The 20,229-nt window shown below is 35.9% G+C and overlaps 1 protein-coding gene across 1 annotated transcript in view; it reads left to right on the forward strand.

Annotated features, from left to right (window-relative positions):
- ZPBP (zona pellucida binding protein) overlaps positions 1 to 20,229 on the forward strand; it is a 120,974-nt gene that overhangs the window by 20,063 nt on the left and 80,682 nt on the right. Inside the window, exons 3-4 of the mRNA XM_049777029.1 lie at positions 277 to 402; positions 10,161 to 10,310. Coding sequence (XP_049632986.1) covers positions 277 to 402; positions 10,161 to 10,310 — 276 coding nt within the window. The remainder of the gene's footprint in view (positions 1 to 276; positions 403 to 10,160; positions 10,311 to 20,229) is intronic.

A 20,229-nucleotide genomic window follows, 5' to 3' on the forward strand; every position in this document is an offset into this window, starting at 1 on the left:
GTTTTAATATAACATTATAATATTTTGAGTTATTAAGGGTTGTCTTTGAATATAAACATCAGTGCCTTATGCCTAAAGTTCAGACATAGCCAAATAATATATTTCTGTCAAATTGTAATGCTAGTAACATGAAATGTAATGAAATATAGTTTTTATCAAGTAATAGAAATAATCCAAAGGATTGAATTGAAAACATATAATCTATGCTCCAAAATTGTAGGATATTATAGCAGACAAAGAACAAATATTATTGGAACATTTTAATATTTTTTTCAGTGAACGTATATGTTATGGTCCATCACAAGAGTCCACATGTGTTATGTACAACTAAACGACTACGGAATTCTGAACTGATAGACCCATCATTCCAGTGGCATGGGCCAAGAGGAAAAATTGTTTCAGGTACCATTTTGTTACAGTTAGCATTGTTAAGTTTAGTATATATACATATATCTGAATATAGTCAAAATAAAATTATTTGTGTCATATGTACTATAAATTTTACTGATTTCTTTTTGTGTTAGACTGTAATTCTATAGATGGTATCAACAGTTCTGACAGATTTGAATTTGTTGTATACACACCATAAAAACAAACTATTTGGGGCCGGAGAGATAGCATGGAGGTAAGGCGTTTGCCTTTCATGCAGGAGGTCATCGGTTCGAATCCCGGCGCCCCATATGGTCCCCTGTGCCTGCCAGGAGCAATTTCTGAGCCTGGAGCCAGGAATAACCCCTGAGCACTGCCAGGTGTGACCCAAAAACCAAAAAAAAACAAAACAAAACAAACTATTTGAGTTTTGTATGAACACATATTCCAAAAAATTCTTACCTTTCATTAAGTTCATAAAGTGAATTCAGTTACCCCAATTCAGAATTTGTTAATAAAATATGTATAAGGAAGCAAATATACCTTTATTTTCATTAAAATTCAAATGAACATTTTGAGCATGAATTTATAAATATTTTTAATAATGCTATATGTGTGGCTAAAATCAACTTAATTAGTCCTAGCTCTGGGCTACTACCAGCAGTACTGAGGGAAGGTGGGGCAGGTAAAGTCAAGAACTGAACTCAAAGCTATTCATATTCTAAATATGTGTAGTACTACTTGAGTTCTCTCCACAAGACCTGCCAGTTAACATTGTTTATCTTTATCTTATATTCCTGGCCAAAATTATGGCCACAAAATATTAATTATGTTTTAACTTAATCTAAATATCAGCATCTTTTTTAAAAATAAAGTACACTTTTTTTTTTTTTTTACTTACCATCAATTCTTATGGGACATTAGAGTATTCCTGGCAGTTGTCCATGGTTACTGGGCTTGAGAGTTGACTGCTAGGTTCTAGTAATTTGGCTTGCTCTGGGCCCAGGAATTCTTTTTGCTGCCAGGACAAGCCTAATGCTTACGTGGAACTTGAACTATGAGGATTGGTGGTCAGTGTCTCCAGATCTGCTTTGTCAGATATCAAAGTTTACTACCTTCTGTCCACATTTTTTGAGTCTTTAGTTTTTAATCATGAAAGAGTTTTGAATTTTGGCGATTTGTTTGTTTCCATTGATAATGTCATATGATTTTTATCTTTTCTTTTTTGAAGGGGAGGGAGCAGTACAACGGGAGATGTTCAGGGTTAAGTCCTGGATGTGCACTCAAGAATTACTCCTGGCTGTGCAAAGGGACCATATAGAATACTGGAGATAGAACCTAAGTCTGTCCTGTACAAGGCAAATGCCCTTCTCATTGTACTGTCTATCACTCCAGCTCCTCTTGCCTTTATTAAATGTGATAAGTTAAATTACATTAACTGATTTGCATGTGTTGAATCAGCATGTATTGAGTCATTCCCTGGGATAAATTCAACTTGTTTGTGGTGAGTTATCAGTTTAATGCATTGTTAATTAGAATTTAATTTGAAAAAATTTACTGAGGGTTTATAGAAACGTGTTTGTCTTCTTATATGGATGTCTGTATAAGTCTCTGTGTTATTAAAAATCATTGAAATTTTCTTTCCTAGTATGTCTGCTTTTTAATATCATGGTGATGTTCATATCATTGAAACTGTTTGGTATTCCTCTTTCTTTCACTTTCTGTAGAAATTTGTGAAGGATAGTGAGGTAGTTGGTAATCTTGGAAGGTTTGCAGGAGTTTACCTGTGAATCCATTTGGATATGGGACTTTGTTTTGGGGGAGATAATATTGTCTACTACTGTACATATTTTATGCTGGCATTTGGTCTGCTCAGTTTTTCTACTTCCTTATTAGGTATTAGCAGGTCAGAATTATAAACTTTTAGCTGTTTCTTCTGGCTTTTTAAATGTATTGGCATAAAATTGTTTACAGTGATTTTAGGGATTTTTTATTTGAGTTATTTCTTGTAACTTCTTTCATTTCTGATGTGTCAGTTTACTCTTTCAGTGTCAATATAACTAAGTGCTTGCCAGTTATGTTGGTTTTTCTAAATAAATACAGTTCTTGGTTATATTGATTTATTGTTTAATGTTTCTTATTTCCGTATGATTTTTATACTCTTAATTTTATGTTTCACCCTCTTGGTTTTTTTATTTCAGCTTTAATGGATGTCCACTATTATATTGTTGAATACTCAAAGTGCATTAGTTTTTAAGTATTTTGTTTGTGATTAATTTCTACCTTCGAAGCATTATGGTTTGAGAGTATACCTAATATTTAATTTATAATGTTTTACTTTCATGAAGGTTTGTTTTGTGTCCCAGCATGTGGTCTTATGATGACAAATAGTCACTGGTACTGGAGAAGACTATACATTCAAGTTGTGTTTGAACTCTCTATACATGATGCTATGCCTGATTCTTCTATTACTCCCTTCATAGTAGCTGATTATTTATTTGTCTCTCTTTTTTGGTCTTTTTGGCTCCACCTGGAAGTGTTTGAGGCTTACTTATGGATATATGCTCAGGAATAACTCCTGACAGGTATCAGGGGGTCGTATTGGTGCCAGGTATCATATCCATGTTGGTTCCATGTAACACAAGTGCCCTACTTTTTTCTGTGTGAATGATATATTCAAGTAGATGATAATTTTGTAGTCTCCTACTATTGCTATCAATATTGGTCATCAGGTATTTTAGTAGTCACTTTACACATTTTGAGTTTAGTACCCATGAAATTGGCATCTTGACTCTTGTCCAGCAGAGGTCTGACACAGAGAGTTATACAGACATCCATATAAGAAGACAAACACACATGGACTTATCATCCAAGCTTGATATCAATACCTTGATATTTCTGTACCGTAAAAACCTTGTCTCAGAATGTGTGTTGATTCAGTCAACTGGTGGTGAAACGTACGCACAGTTATCAGATATGGTGAAATGTGAGAGAATTTGAGTTTTTCTATACCTTGGAGACTGTTGACTGTCAGATCAGTGTTTCACTCTCATTGTCAGGTCAGGTCGTGGGTATATGGTGACCTGTTGCTGCAATGTGGGGGAGAGGCACATTTGGAGCACCATCCCCTTTGAGCCTGCTAAGAATCACATTTCCAACTTCTTGCCCATTGATGAGTGGGTGGTGCTCATGCTGAGAAAGATGCAGGAGGAATGGGTTTGGTGGATTATCTTGGGAGCACAAATGATCATCAAGTCTGCTTCTCCTTTGTTCAGCAAATAAGTAGATGGTCCCCGTGCTTCAGGCTTTAGTGAGATAAGAGCAAAGTGGTGTTTTAAGATGAGCCCTTCCCCTAAGCGCCTGTCGGTTTTCTTAGCTTTCACTGCCTTACAAACAGCATTTCACAACGTGGCCAGCTGCTAAAGGCTTTGGACTTTGTTTAGTTGAAAATCACCTTAGCAAGTCATTTATTTAATCTGCCTGCCACTTCTCTACTCTGAATTTGTGGCTTTGCATCTCTGTTTTCAGGTTCCCTGGTGTGTAAAAGATCACACTGATTCAGTGCTCCATCAAGTGGTGGCAACTGTGGGCTTGTTTCCTTGCCCTGGGCAAAATTCTTGTCTTGGCTGGGCCCGGAGAGATAGCACAGCGGTGTTTGCCTTGCAAGCAGCCGATCCAGGACCAAAGGTGGTTGGTTTGAATCCCGGTTTGAGTCCCATATGGTCCCCCGTGCCTGCCAGGAGCAATTTCTGAGCAGACAGCCAGGAGTAACCCCTGAGCAATGCCGGGTGTGGCCCCCCAAAAAAAAAAAAAATTCTTGTCTTGGAAGTCTCACCATGCTTTCTTCCATCTTCCTGGGAATGTACTGACTATGGTGGTCTTCAGTACACTTTTCATTCAGAGATGTTTGCTGTCTCTCAGATCTCCTCTGCATGGGCCACCTGCAAGATTTTGCTTCCTTCATAAATACTTAATCTCTTTAACTCCACGTTTAGTGCTGTCATAATAATTCTTGTTGAGACTTTCTTAAAACATTTATCATTTCTCTAGTAGTAGATTTTCTCAAGGATGAAACATTTTTCTCTCCTTTTGCTAGTGATAGCAGATTTTGATAGTACCTGAGGTGACCATTTTTCTTCCTTTAGATGAAATGATCATTTTATACTAATAGGAGTTTGGAAATTCTCTGACAAAATTTTGTTGGATGTTCTTACTGTCCTCTATGGATATTTTAGAAAATGTGTTACGCAGGTACTTCTTCACTCATATATTAGTTTCCCTAGATTTTCACACCACCACACTATTTTTATAGATTTAAGAAAAGTCAGTTGACAGTCTTTTTGTGAATTTTGTCAGTTTTTTTCCTTTTTTGTAATGGTAGGACTGATGCTATTTTTATTCATTTTTAGTATTTTGTAAAAACTGTAAGCACAAATGATTTTAAGTAATATATTTTAAATAAATTGAGATTAGATTTTCTTATGTACTGAATTCAGTTGAAATTTTATCTGAGAAAAGTAAAGGAAGGATAAGGCAGTATGGAATGGAATACCCTTAGGAAATTCCAGGGTAAGGAATCCCAGAGGAAGGCAGAAACCATAACTTTTTATATTTTTTTTCTTAGGGACATGGCTGATTACTTTGCCTTGGGCTTAAGACTTGTATAATTGAAAGACAAAGGGGGAAAATGGGAAGAACTGGGTGTTTTAAAGGGTTACTTTCATATATCTTGGATGTATATCCTGGGTCCATTATCAAGAATTTTCCTCTGGTATTATTCTCTTATCTTGCCTACTTTTTCCTTTTCCTATATTACTATATAATTCTTCTTTATTTAGTAAGGGACTCTGACCAATCAGGAAATGGTGGGTGATGAGGTAATATGACTAATTTAAATATTGGCATGTAATTTTAAAACTCTCGGTCATGGATTTTTAGATAACCAATTTAACTATAATTTTTCTGATATAACTAAGATATAGACATATTAATTTTAATTCATCATATTATTCATTATTTACTATTGTTTTTGTTCTTATAGTAACATCTATTGGTTTCCTGATATTGTTTATTTAAATATATATACATTTTAGAGTTGTCACTTACTGTTTTTAAGTTAAGACTATAGTAACGTGTTATTATATATTTATTATATGCTACTTAAATTTTTGGTCCTCATATTTAACATTGAGTTAGACATTATAAACATATTCATACTTTGGCTTTTTAAAATTTCAGTTGCATTGCTGTGAAGATATTCCAAAACTTTAATAATTATGTTCACTTATCATTATCATTTTTCTATGGAATGTATTTCTGTTTATTCTAGATATATAGCTAAAGCAGGTGAAACCCTGTTCTTCTGTTTTAAAAAAGAGATAACATGTTACGATCAATTTGCAATTTTTCATCTAAAATATTCATGAAGATATGACCTTTATGATAGAAATATATTAGAACTTTCTATCACAATTTTAAACTTGTCTCAGATACAAAATTGGGATTTCTCAAGGTATAAATCTCTATATTTGTGGGTATATTTATTTATTAACTTTTTTCTTTAGTATATGAAATAGGACATTGCATATATTAGAAACCTAATACATATTTATTGAGCAAGTAAGCAATGAAAATTTCATTACCAAAATGTTTATCTTTTGTCTTGGTTTTGAATGAGTATTTTAACTTGAGATTTATACATAGTAAACTTTTAGTTGAAATAGAAAAGTATAAACTTATTTACTAAGATAATAAAATTTTGTTCTAATCTTTTTATCTCAAAGAGATGCAGATAAATGTATATGTTTTCCTTTGCCTATTTAGCTTCTATACAGTTTTACCAAACTTCCTCTTACTCCAGAGATGTTGCGAGGGTGGTTCCCCAGGGGTGAGCCTTATATTAAAGAACTCTTTGATATTCCCATCAAGCAAGAACTTTGTTTCTTAGTAGAGTATCTTTTCCCAGGTTCCAGACTGACTCTCACTACATATATATCATATATTATTATAATTGTATATTATTATAATTATTTTATTTCAGGCACTGTGGCTTATAATACTGTTAATGGTAGGGTTTTATGCATAACACTATGGCTCATAGGAGTCTAGACTCACCAGCAAAGGAGTAGGATTTTCATGTAGCTTATGTGAAATGGGGAGGAAAAGGATGCACCCCCCCACCCCCAGAAGGAAATGGTCACATTGAGAAGTACATGGAAAATTAAGACATTGAGAGAATTATATGAATATATCTACTCTACTTTATATCAAACAAGGCCCATGAGGCAATTATTAAACTGCTCCTGAGTTTCACTTATTCTGCTCAGTGCAGGACTTTATTTCTGTCACCTAATTTCTCAGGAAGCTGTGGAACCCAGGCTGGGGCGAGGAATTATTCTTTGCAGGAAAAGAAAGACAGTTAAGATTTAGGTCCTTGACTTTCCCTCGAAGGATAAAACTTCAGAAAGAGATAAATTGTAATATAAAACAAATTCATTTTAAAAATAAAGAGAGGGAGAGACACATCATCAGGAGAAAATACTGGTTTCTTCAGAAGGGAAAAAGTCAAAGTGCACAGAGGAACCCAACATGTGTGGGCCTTTTCCCAACTACATTTAGAAAGTACACATCTCAAGCAGATGCTGGTAAAGAGATCCCTTTGGCAAGACCGGGTTAGTTTAGCTTTCTCAAACTACCCACAGCCTTAGTCCAACACTTAGCTAGGTTAATTACCAAGAGGGAAACTTTGGAACAGTTGATAGTCTTATAATATTCTTTCCATATCTTTTCTTTCATCAGTATATCTCTTCCCAGTGGCTCATCCACTTTCCTTTCAAGAAGCATCTTTGCACCTGAAGTGGAATTCTGCATCTCACTGTTTTTCTGGGCTCCTGACATAGGCCTTTTGTTTAAGGCCTTCATACCTTTGGGTTAGTTTTAGACAATGTTTTATCTCTCAGCCTATCTTCCTCCCTGCAAAAGCATATTCCAGCACCTTAGTCTTATTGTCCATTTCCCTTCAGCTTTGTACCAGAGCCTCTCTCACCCCTCCCACCCTCCACCATACCTTTAGCCAGCCACACACCCATGTATGAATTCCCTTGAGGATAGATTTTCTTATGCATTCTGAGGCTGTGAATTTTTTTAAATAATTTTTATTTTGACCACAGTGGATTACAAATCTTTCACAGTAATGTTTAATGTATATAATGACATTGAATCAGGGGCATTCCCACCACCAATATTGTCCTCCCTCTACCCCTGTTCCCAGCATGCATCCCATATCTCCCCTTCTCTTGCCCCCCCCTCTCCCCGGGCTGCTAGTATATGTGATCCTCTCTGTGTCCAGCTTGTTGAAGGGTATCTATTCTGATGTCCTTGATTTAAGATTTGGTGTTTAAGTCTGATCACCTTTTATTTCTACTCAATGTTCATATGACAATTTGCTCTTGGTACCCTCCATTATTTCTTTCTTAATTTGTGAGGCAGAACAAGATGGTTCTGTTAGAAGGAAAGAAAAAAAGAGAAAAGAGGCAAAAATCAAACAAGCAAAAAAAAGGGAGGAGTCCTTCTAGAGACTATAAATATCAATTTAAGAGAAGAAAGGGAAAAAGGAAGAAAAACATAACAACAATACAAAAAATAAATCAAAAAAGGAAAAATACCCGAAAAGCACCAAAGCAATAAGCACCACAGCAATAAAGACAACAACCAAACAATAACCATGGTCCTGAAATTAAAAAAAAAAAAAAAACTCAAGAAAGAAAAAGAAAAACAACATCAAAATTTGTGGTTCTTTTTTTTTTTTTTTTTTTTTTTCATAAGCACAGTAAATACTGGGGAGATTAGAAAGGGAATTTCCTTGGCCTAAGAGATACAGGATTTCTCTGTCCTTGAAGTATACTGTCATGGGAATAACTATAGGCTCCATACATGATCTTATTCTCTTTCTTAGGTCCTTTTGTGATGTCTGGAAACATTCTGCTCAGTCCTGGATGATAAAATCAGGCCTCTGTAACTAGAGATCTTGGTATCTGCATAGGTCATTGGATGGAGCCTGTGATGGAGTCTTTGCTTTCTTATCCTAGGATGAAGCCTAGGATAGTGTCTTTCATTATGTTTCCAGAAGTTCTGTTCAGTTGCAGTTGTCTCAGTCAGATTTCTGGAATTATAGGTCTTGGTTGTTGTACGGTCATAGGCCAAAGCCTAGACTAGGGTCTTTTTTATTGGTCCCAGGATAGGTTCTGCCCAGTCATGGTTGCCATAGTCAGTCTTCTTGGCTTTTGCACAGATCAAAGGATGACATGTCTTCTGATTTCATTTTATCGTTAGGTGGTGAGATAAGACAACCTGCTCTTACATCAAGTTGTTGCCATTTCCTCATTTTAAGGATGTCATATCAAAACTGGCACAGGTTGGTGTCAGAACAGTGATTAAAAATGTCCCAGAGCTGGGCTGGAGAGATAGCATGGAGGTAAGGCGTTTGCCTTGCATACAGAAGGACGGCGGTTCGAATCCTGGTATCCCATATGGTCCCTGCCTGTCATGGGCGATTTCTAAGTGTAGAGCCAGGAGTAATCCCTGAGCATTGCCGGGTGTGACCCAAAAACCAAACAAAACAAAACAAAAATGTCCCAGAGGGAGTTTGGTTCCTGGAGCTGTTGGGGAGAACTGTGTCAGTTCTGTGTCTGAGATCTAGGGTTCGGGGAATTTTAAGAATAAGTTATTGAATTGCTTAATAATTTATGTTTTTATGCACTAAATCATTTACTGTATTATTATATAAAGTAACCCTGTTATTTTGCCTTAGTTTACAAAATGCATTGTACTTAGAAAGATTTATTACCCTATGATTATATAGTGAGAAATAGAGAAATACATCTTGTTCTTAATTTCATTTAGTCTAACATTTTTTTCCCAGAACAGCAATCTTTCCCCAGAACATATGTAACTTTCTCCCTGTGTGATGCTTAATGAAACATGCCATAATAAAAAGGCATCTTATATTCATTTCTAACTTTCTACCATAGTATCATGTGACCTAGCTTCTATATTTTTTCTTTGCTTCAACACTTAAGGTTATATCCAAACTTCTCCCTAGCATTATGTAGTGTCAAGAAATTCCTAGTTGTTATCGTGATTATCTTGGGTTAGCCTTTGTTGTGGTATAGTGTTTTATCTCTTTTGTATGAGCTTCATAAGTTTACTCAAGCCTAATTTATCATAAAACACATATATATGACCTGAGAGATAATGCAGCAGTGAAAGCACTTGTAATTGACCCAAATTGACCTTAGCACTACAGATGGTCTGAGCACAACCATGAGTTATGTATTATGCAAGATATAAGGGCTGAATACAACTGAGTTGCCCCCAAAGCAGAAAGTAAAAAAATAATAAAAAATAAAAAATAAAATACATTTGTATAAATTATATATGTGCATATAATTATGATTGTATGTATGATTATGTGACTATATAGTGTGTGTCTGCACAAATATAACTACCTTGTAGTAATCAGTTCAATGCTAGAAGCAGATATATATATGCAATTTTTAGTGTGCTACTGTTTTGTTAGTCCTACATTTAAACTCTGCTTAAGAAACTCCTAAGACTGACTTGGTATCTTGGCACCTGTTTTCAGCAAATATTAGATAAAAGTTTTTATGTTTAAATTTCAGTAGTTTTGGCGGTAAAATTTTTGATGGTTTTACTCCATTTATAATATACTCTAGTTTGGTCCAGTCTGATATAATTGAAACAACAAATGATTTATCTTATTCCTTTTATAGAAAACAACTCTATACAAGTAACAACCACAGGAAGTCTTATATTCCAGAACTTTGATGAAAGTATGACTGGAGTTTATACGTGTTTCATGGAGTATAAACCTACTTTGGAGGAAGTTGTAAAAAATATTCAACTAAAATATGTTGTATATGGTAAGAAGAGTACTAGTTATAGCTTAACATTTCTTAATGTTTCAAAATAGTAAATTTTTGGGAGGAGGGGCACACCCGTTGATGCTCAGGGGTTACTCCTGGCTATGCTTTCAAAAATCATTCCTGGCTTGGGGTGGGCATAGGGGATCAAACCGCAGTCCATTCTAGACTGGTGCTTGCAAGGCAGCCATCCTACCTCTAGTGTGCCAGGCCCCCAAAATAGTAAATTTTTGAGAAGTTTCTTATAAACACACTTGGAGGGTGAGATGTAAAGGTAGGTTAAACTAGAAAGGGCTGAGCAATGTGATGGATGGTTTTGGGCACTTTGGGTGGTACGATAACTTTGTATGACAAAATCTTCTGTTAACACTTGTAAATCATATTACTTAAATAATAATAAAGTCCATAAAATAATAATGATGCCTTAAATACATAATAGTTATAGTATTAAAATAATGAATGACAACTTTCTTAGTTCTTTACTTGAAGAAAAGTTATTGTCCTCTTGTATTTTACTTTGTACCGTATAATGAGTTAGGGAAGAAATATTTTATCTTCTTGAGAATGTGGACATTTACAGATAAATTTAAGCCAATAAATAATAGCAGGATATGTGGAAATATTTTAGCATGTTATGGTGCCACTGTAGTCTATATTACTTTAAAAATTTTAGTATCATGCTTGATGATAGACATATACTCCTGACATCTAAAAAGAAGCATGATTGGGACCGAAGAGATAGCATGGAGGTAAGGCATTTGCCTTGCATGCAGAAGGTCAGTGGTTCGAATCCTGGCATCCCATATGGACCCCCATGCCTGCCAGGGGCAATTTCTGAGCATAGAGCCAGGAGTAAGCCCTGAGCGCTGCTGGGTGTAACCCAAAAAAACTAAAAAAAAAAGATGCATGATTTTGAGAAGCTATGAAACCTTTCTAAAAGTCTTCTGTTGAGGCCGGAGAGATAGCATGGAGGTAAGGCATTTGCCTTTCATGCAGAAGGTCATTGGTTCAAATCCCAGTCTCCCATATGCCCCCCCTGGAACCTGCCAGGAGCGATTTCTGAGCGTAACCCCTGAGCGCTGCCGAGTGTGACCCAAAAACCAAAAAAAAAAAAAAAAAAAGAATCTTCTGTTGAGTTTAGTGGAAGTGAATTGCTATGGAATGATCAGGAGAACAAGCGTATTTAAGTTCCATTTTCCTCATAATAGATCAAATAAATGCATGTCAAATTTCCAGTATCTTTGATTATGCTACTATACAATGTCATATAGTAGTTTTTCAGAAATAATTTGAATCTGGAAATAGAGATCATTCTGAATCATCTCTGTGGTCTCCTTGGAGGAAGGAGACAAAAGAGTCAAAATCAGAAGGATTTGTAACTCCCATCTTGTTGACAGTTTTTATATGACTAGGTGCTGGAACGTCTCAAATGCTTTCTTTGCATCAATTGATATAATCCTATGATTTTTTTAAATTTTCTTGATTTGGTGTATCATATTGATTGACTTGGATATGTTAAATTATCCTTTAATTCCTGAAGTGGATACTAGTTGGTTATGATGTATATGTTTTTGACATTTTGTTGGATTCTATATGCTACTATTATGTTGAGAATTTTGGCCTCTGTTTATCATGGATATTGACTTGTAATTCTCTCTTTTTGTAGTTTCTCTTCTTTTGGTATTAGGATAATGTTAGATTCATAGAAAATATTTTGAATTGTTTCTGTTTCTTCAATTTCTTAAAAAAAATGGAAAAGGATTGACAATAGATCCTTTTAAATGTTTAAAAGAATTCAGCTGTGAATCCATTCGGGCCTGGGCTTGTATTTCTGGGAAGCATTTTTATTACCATTTCAAATTCATTCAATCATGACAGATCTATTCAAGTATTCCATAAACATGGTTCAACCTTTGGAGATTATAAGTGTAAAAGATTCATCCATTTCTTCCAGGTTCTTTAGTTTTGTGGCATAAAGATTCTGAAAGTGATCTATGATTATCCTTTGAATTTCTGTACTACTTATATAACACCCCTTTTCATTTCTTATTGTTTATTAAATTTTTTCTCTTTTTCTGTGAGTCTTGATAATGGCTTAATAAACTTGCTTGTTTCCTCAAAAAACCAACTTTTGCTTTTATTGACCTTTTTGATTATTTTTTGGTGTTCAGTTTATTAATTTTTGCTCTAAGTTTTGTTATTTCCTTCTATCTGACTATTTTCAGCAAATTTTGTTGATCCTGTCCCAATTTCTTAAGATGGGCCATTAAGTCATATGATGTAGACTTAAACCAGCCCTTAAGATGGGCTTGGATGGAGATGGAGGCCTTTGTCCTTAGGCCCCGGCCACATGGCTCCATCCCCCATTAACCTGTGGGTCATCATCTTCAGGTGGTCGAGGCAGTAATCAGACTCACTCAGACAGGCTTCCAGAGAGATAACATCTTTTTTGGCCCTGGCCAACGTGTGTGGCCTATATCATAACCAATTATGCTGTATATCTATTCAGCCCTGCATTGTACTTGTCTCTCAGCCATCTCTGCTTCTGCTAATCCCCTGGGTCAAAGGCCTTATCTAACCTTCCCAAGACCCCTCCCAGGAATGGGCAGGGTCTTGCAGGTAAGATCAAGTTGCACAGGAAGAATGGGGGGATGGGGCCACAATATATATAGACCTTTATTTTTCCTGATGAATGCTGGCAATGCTTTAAATTTTCTTTTTAGTACTGCTTTTGCATCACATATTCTGATAAGTTGTGCTTCAATCTCATTTATTTCCAGGAATCTTTTGATATCTGCTTTGATTTCATCTCTGCCCCAATGGTTGTTCAGTAGTGAGATTTTTAATTTCCTGTGTTAAAGATATTTCTCATGTTTGTTTATAATTCACTTCTATTTGAGTGCATCATAGTTGGAGAAGATAGCTAATAGAATTTCTATCCTTTTAATTTTATGGAGGTATGTTTTATGGGCCAGCACTTGGTATATCTGGAAAATGTTCCATGTGCTTTGGAGATTAAAGTGAATTCAACTTTTGGGCAATGAAAAATGACTGTCATCCTTCTATCTATCTATCTATCTATCTATCTATCTATCTATCTATCATCTATCTATCTATGTATGTATCTATCTATCTATCATCTATCTATCTATGTATCTATCTATCTTCTATCTATCATAAATCTATCTATTATCTATCTATCATCTATTATAAGCCACTGTCTTCCATTTCTTCCTTCATAACTGGTTTCTCCTTGTTGAAAATTAGACTGGTTGATCTATAAAAAGGGGACAGTAGTATTGAAGTCTATCACTACTATTTATTACTACTTATGTCTTTTTTTTAGTAATTGTTTTGAAAATTGTGCTTACCCCTCATTGAGTGCATATATATTTATGAGTTTGATTTTTCTCTGACACATATTCCTTGATTATTAAGATTGACCCTATTTTATAACCTTTTTAAGCTGAAATCTATGTCATCTGATATTAGTATTGACACCCCATCCTTTTTTAGGTAGTTGTTTGCTTTAAGGATTGTCCTCTAAATATTGACTTTGAGATTATTTGCTCTGCCTATTCAAATGTGTCTCTAGCAGACAGAAAAGAAATGTTTTCTATCAAAAAAGAAAACCTCAGAAGGCTTAATGATTTTCAGAGACTTTTAGGTGATGTAAATTGGCTCCGCCCTGCACTAGGAATCCCAAATGCAGAGTTGTCTAATCTGTTTAAAACTTTGGAGGGTGGCCCTGCTTTGGATAGCCTGAGAAACTTAACAACAGCTGCCAAAAATGAATTGGACATCTTCTTGAGCAGATTACAAAAATCGTTTCTCTTAAAATTCATCCCAGGAGAAAAGATATTTCTGTTAATCTTCCCTACTATAGAAACCCCTACAGGGGCCTTGATGCAACAGTCAGGATCTTTGGAATGGGTGTATTTACATAACAAACAGCCTCAATCAGTTGTCCCATACCTGCAACTGATTTCAGAGATTATTATCAAGGCAAGACTCAGATCTATATCTTTACTAGGTTTTGACCCAGATGTAATAGTTTTGCCAATACCAAAAAAGGAAATTGAGTCAATGTTGCCTCTTAATGAATCTCTTCAAAGGACCCTCTGAGATTTCACAGGAGAAATATCCTCCCATTATCCAGCAGGAAAAAATTGGGACTTTTTAAAGAAAACTCAGTTTGTTATTTCTTCAATTGTTTGGGATTCCGCTATTCCCAATACCAATGTTTTTTACATCAATGAATCCCAAAATGAAAAAGGAGGAATAACCGGAAACAACATTAATATGACCATAGATACCAAATGTAAATCTGCACAAAGTTGAATTAGCAACGTTAATTTACCTATTAGAAAATGTATCTGAAGCCATGAATATAGTTTCTGATACTTTGTATGTGGTAAATTTATGTCATGTGATCGCCACTCTTCCCTTAATGCTAATAACCCGATCATACAGAACTTACTTAAACATTTACAGCAGCTTCTTCAAAAACAAACTGAGCCCATCTTCATCACGCATATTAAAGCTCACTCAAGTCTTCCAAGACCTATGGCTCAAGGAAATAAAACTGCTGACTTGCTAGCAATGCCTATATTTAAATCACCTGCAGAGGAAAATTCAGCCCTACACACAAATGTTCGCCGTTTACATGTGAATTACCAAATCCATGGAGGCAAGCTAGAGTAATTGTAGAAAACTGCAACATAAGTGCACCGTTAACAAAAAAGACTCACATAGCAGGAGCAAACCCAAGAGGCTTACAGTCTAACGAACTTTGGCAAATGGACATAACTCAAACAGATTTATTTCTAAGGAAACCTTATCTTCATGTTGTGGTGGACACTTATTCTCGGTTTATGTGGGCAATTCCCATGTCTTCTCAAAAATCTAAGGCTGCTTGTAGTTTTCTTTTACAATGTTTTTCTGTGATGGGTATTCCATATTCTATAAAAACTGATAATGGGCCAGCCTATGTTAGCAAAACTTTTGAATTTTTTTGTAAGGAATGGCAGATAAGACATCTCAGAGGAATTCCTTACAATTGTAGGGGACAGGCCATTGTAGAAAGGACTCACAGAACCTTAAAAACTCAATTGCAAAAAAATAGAAAAAGAGGTTTACTACCAACGGATTTGCTATCCTTGACTCTTATCACACTAAATTACTTAAACTTACACCAAGGGGAAAGTTACACTGCAGCAGAAAGACATTTTAAAGAACATATTTAGAGACAAGAAACAACCCATAACCCTATCTGGATCAAGGAGGATGAAAAATGGATAGCTGGATATCTTCTCCTTAGAGGAAGGGGTTATGCCTATGTTTCTACAAATGACAACCCTCCCAAGAAATTTTGGGTTCCATTATGCCTTGTTAGAAATCGGGGTAGCATAAATGATCAGGTTCAGACTATAAACTCCCCTTCAGAGCAAAAACAGAATACTCCAGACACTAACAGCAGTAATATTGCTGAGGTCTCTGGGGGCAGGGAACAAGGATTTAGCTGTCTCACACCGTACATTGAGTGAGACTGACGGTAGTGATGAACCCTTATACTCCGAGATGCAAAAGGAAAGACAGGAACCTGTCTTAACTGGGCTCCAAAATATAGGAAACTGTTGCTACACGAACTCAATATTACAATGCTTGTATAATATTTCAGACTTGACTCAGTATTTTCATCAAGATCATTATAAAAAGGATATTAACAAAAAAATCCAATGGAACATGAAGGTAAATTAGCCGAAGAATTTGGTCGGCTCATCAAAACCATGGGAAATGAATTTCATAGATATATTAACCCTGAATGCTTCAAAGTAACAATAATGACCAGTTTGCTGGACCAATCAGCAGGATCCACATGAACTACTGATGTTCCTAATAGAGGGACTACATCAGGACTTGCTTACTGTAAATCTAATGACAGACAAAACTACACATCTAATGGAAAATGAAAGTTATGAACAATTTAGTCCAGAATACCAAGAGGCTCACAAATCTATTATTTATGATCTCTTTCAAGGACAATTCAAATCTATATTACAGTTTCTCACATGGCACCAAGAGTCCGAGGTTTATGAGACATTTGTTCATTTGTCTCTGGCTGCTACATCTGCAGATAAATATACATTACAGGAATGCCTCTCTGAATTTTTTAAAGAAAAAGAGTTAAGGAATGACAACAAAGTTCAGTGCAACAGCTGCAAAACTAGAAGAGATTTTCCAAAGAAAACGTATTTATGGAAACTGCCACCAGTACTTATAATACACTTGAAACGTTTTGCTTTTGATGGCAAACAAATAAAAAAATCGCACACTTATGTGGATTTTCCTTTAGAAGACCTCAATTTAGTAGAACTTACTTCAAAGAATAAAAGCAAGACTAAGAAATACAACTTATCATCAGTGTCAAACCATTATGGTAAAGTTCACTATGGACACTGTACTTCATACTGTAAAATTTCTGCAAAACAACACTGGATCAATTTTGATGACAAGATCAAAAAAGTCCCTAATACATTGGTGAAATCCAAAGCAGCATACATCCTATTTTATACTTATTAAAGTTCTACAGTGAACACCATATAATCATTTCACTTCCTTATTGGCTGCTATAAATGCTATATGATTCTTTACACAAGCATGATCAATGAATAGGGTTAAAAATCATGGACCCCCCAATGTGTTTCCTTGTATGGTGGATTTATGTCTGAATTTCAATATTGCTTTATGTCTCAGTTAATCATGAAATCTTACAATTTAATTTAGTCAAGGTTCATCTGAAAGAAAAATTTCTCATCATATTAATGTTATTTTTCTTTCTAGATATACTCATTTAATGACTTTCACTCTTTATTTTAACATCATTGCTTTATTTCCCTCAATTTAGGTTTTAAGATGCTGACATAATGATAATTTTTAGGTGGACTTTCTTCACAGTGCTTCTCGCCTATGATTGACTATCATAGAGTTACTGTTATATAATAACTTTGTATATATATTGTTTATACACTTATAGTAGAATTTTCCATGTTGGTATAATGCATGAAATTCTCTTTCAGATCTGCTCTGCTCTGCCATTACAAAAATTTTTTTTGAATTTGAAATATTTCATCCAAAAAGTTGCCAGCTATTACATTTTAAAACACTTTTAGTTGATTCAGTTGATTTCTTTTTTTTTTTTTTTTTTTTTTGCTCTATTTTGGATACTTTCCAACAAATATTTTTTGGTATGAGTGAGTGTTATGGCCATATTTTTTGTGAAGTCTGTATGTGTATGCCTTGTTCAGTGTCTGTCTGTTTTGCATATTTTGTATATAGTTCCCTTTTTCCTAACTTTATCTTCCCCAATTTAGTCTTCCTTATCCTTCCTTCTCTCTTCCTAGTCCTTAAAATTTAATTTTCAGGATTCTCTTCACATGTGCAACTCATCTCCTTCACCCACAACTACAAGTTTCCTGATCTCGGCCTGAGGAAGAAATCCATGACTGTTGGAGTTTTGTACTATGTTTGCTGCAAACTTGTTGGAAATGAAGCCACCTGGAATTTCTGTCAACAATATCACCCCAGAAAAAAGATCCATGGATAGGACCCACAGTCTCTGGATCCCAATTAAACTGTGCTATCTAAATTTCTGGGGTTTTTTTGTCCACATACACAGTGCTATTTTTGACCATTTCTACAATGGCTACCCCAAGATTGCACTTATCCCAAAGGAAATGTAGAAGCCCAACCAACTCATGATGGTAATGATGTAATGCTTGGGGATGCCCCAACACATGGATGACTGTATTGGCTTCCTTCTTCATTCAGCTTGATGTTACCTTCTGTACCAGGCTTCAACCCACTTTTCCAGACCCATCAAGTGCCTTTAGCCAGTCTTTTCAGAGTTCCAGACCCCTCATCTTTACAGATTGGTATTGGACTCTGTAGAAATTTCACCTTTCGTATTTTTTCTTGTAATTGTGAACCTTTGAATTTATATTTGGTACTAAAATTCTTTTGACTATTGTAATTAATGTTTTTCTATTTTAGTTTTTAATCTTTGGAATTGATGTTTTATTATATTAGGGTTTAGCTTTCTTGACTTTAGGTTAGTGGGTTAGATATTGTTGTCTATAATTTCCTAAATGACATTTTTGTCTGTCCTCAGGGTTTTTTCGGTGGGCACATCATAGGTGAAATACTAGGTTTATAGGATGTTCCATCCGTTTTGGATGGATCCTCAAGTTGTTTATTTACACAGGGAGGGTCTCTGCCTTATACATTTTGTTTTGGTTTGTTACTTAAGCTCCCATCGATAAATAATCGACCATATTGGTACATCGATTTTGGACATCATATGGACTTCAGCTTGGATTAAGAACTTGGATTAAGTTCAGAAGCCTATTGATCATCATTGCATTGGCCAGGGGGTATATGCTTCTTCCTCTAAAATAAGGGCCTAATTCAATGCCCTCAAAGATGGGCTTTCTGGTCTACCTGGACTTGAATGAAAATGGGTCCGGAGAGATAGCATGAAGACAAGGCGTTTGCCTTTCATACAGAAGGTCATTGGTTCAAATCCCAGTATCTGCCAGGAGCGATTTCTGAGTGTGGAGCCAGGAGTAACTCCTGAGAGCTGCCAGGTGTGACCCAGAAACCAAATTCCAAAAACCAACAACAACAAAAAATAAAGAAAAGGTGCTTCTTCTCACTTACTACACAACCTTTCTGGTGTCTCTTCGAAGGATCTATGTTTGTCTTAGATTTATCTTCTCAGGAGCTTGCAGTTGATTCCTTGATACATGTTTCTGGTTTTAGACACCCTGTGTTTAGGTTAGAGGTTTTTCTTTACATTTTTCTGTGATGTGCTTATGCAAACAGCCGCTCTTTGATTATTGACTAGTTTTTCCTTTAATAATTGTAGACAATATTGTTTGTTTACTAAAAACAAATGGGAGAATTGTTGTGTATGTAAATATTTCAATGGAATTATTATGTTACTGACCCTACCCTGATAGGTGATTGTGCTCTACCCTAGGGTGTGACCTGGCATTCTGCTCCCACCATTGGGTGGTATCTGATCCCACTATTGAGTGGTACCTGATTCTGGGAGATAAAAGCAAGGGTCTATGGAAGGTGGGGGGCTTTTTGGTTGGAACTGATGCTGGCTTTGGACTTCATTCTTGTCCACCCAATAAAGCTAATATTTCCAGAAGCCTGACTGTCTGTGATCTATTTACCCACCGCTTCACCTCAGAACTGCCAGCTGAACAGGTTGGCAGATGCGTGCTCCGAGCTGGAGGGGAAAGACCTCATCCTCCATCCCTCCATCAGTCCACCCCATCAAAGGCTGACTTGCAACATAATGGCGCCCTGAATGTGGATGTGAACTCTGGACCCAAGAGAACAGCAATCATAGTGATATTCCTGCTTTTGAGTTTGATTTTGGCTCTTTTCAGTTGCAGTCAGCCCAAAATCTTGGACTACCACGTGAAGCCATTGTCAAATATGCCCGACACCCCTTCTGGAGGAAGAAGGGCAACTGAAACATGGGATGTGGAAGCTTGTATCACCCCCATCCCAGGCCCAGGCCCAGGACTGAGACTTTGTTACAAGAAACAAAAACCTTGGCCTCCTCAGAGACTGATGGAAAGCCTAGATTGGAAATGGACAAGAAAAAAGACTGTATTTAGAATGGACTGATTTACTGAATATGACTTCCAGCTTGAATTTGGATTTCGACTTTGAAAATTCTGGACTTTTAGTTTAAACCACTTTGAACTCTTAACATCCAGACATGCTCTATGGAAAAAGCTGCAGACAAGTTGTGTTGCAGCAGCTGCGGCAGTGGAGCCGGCTTCCAAATTTCTTTCTGGAAAAAAGGCAGCTGCAATCAGCACAGAATGCCCATCCTGCG

Source organism: Suncus etruscus, chromosome 7 (genome assembly GCF_024139225.1).
Source record: "Suncus etruscus isolate mSunEtr1 chromosome 7, mSunEtr1.pri.cur, whole genome shotgun sequence".
Taxonomy (NCBI): Eukaryota; Metazoa; Chordata; class Mammalia; order Eulipotyphla; family Soricidae; genus Suncus; species Suncus etruscus.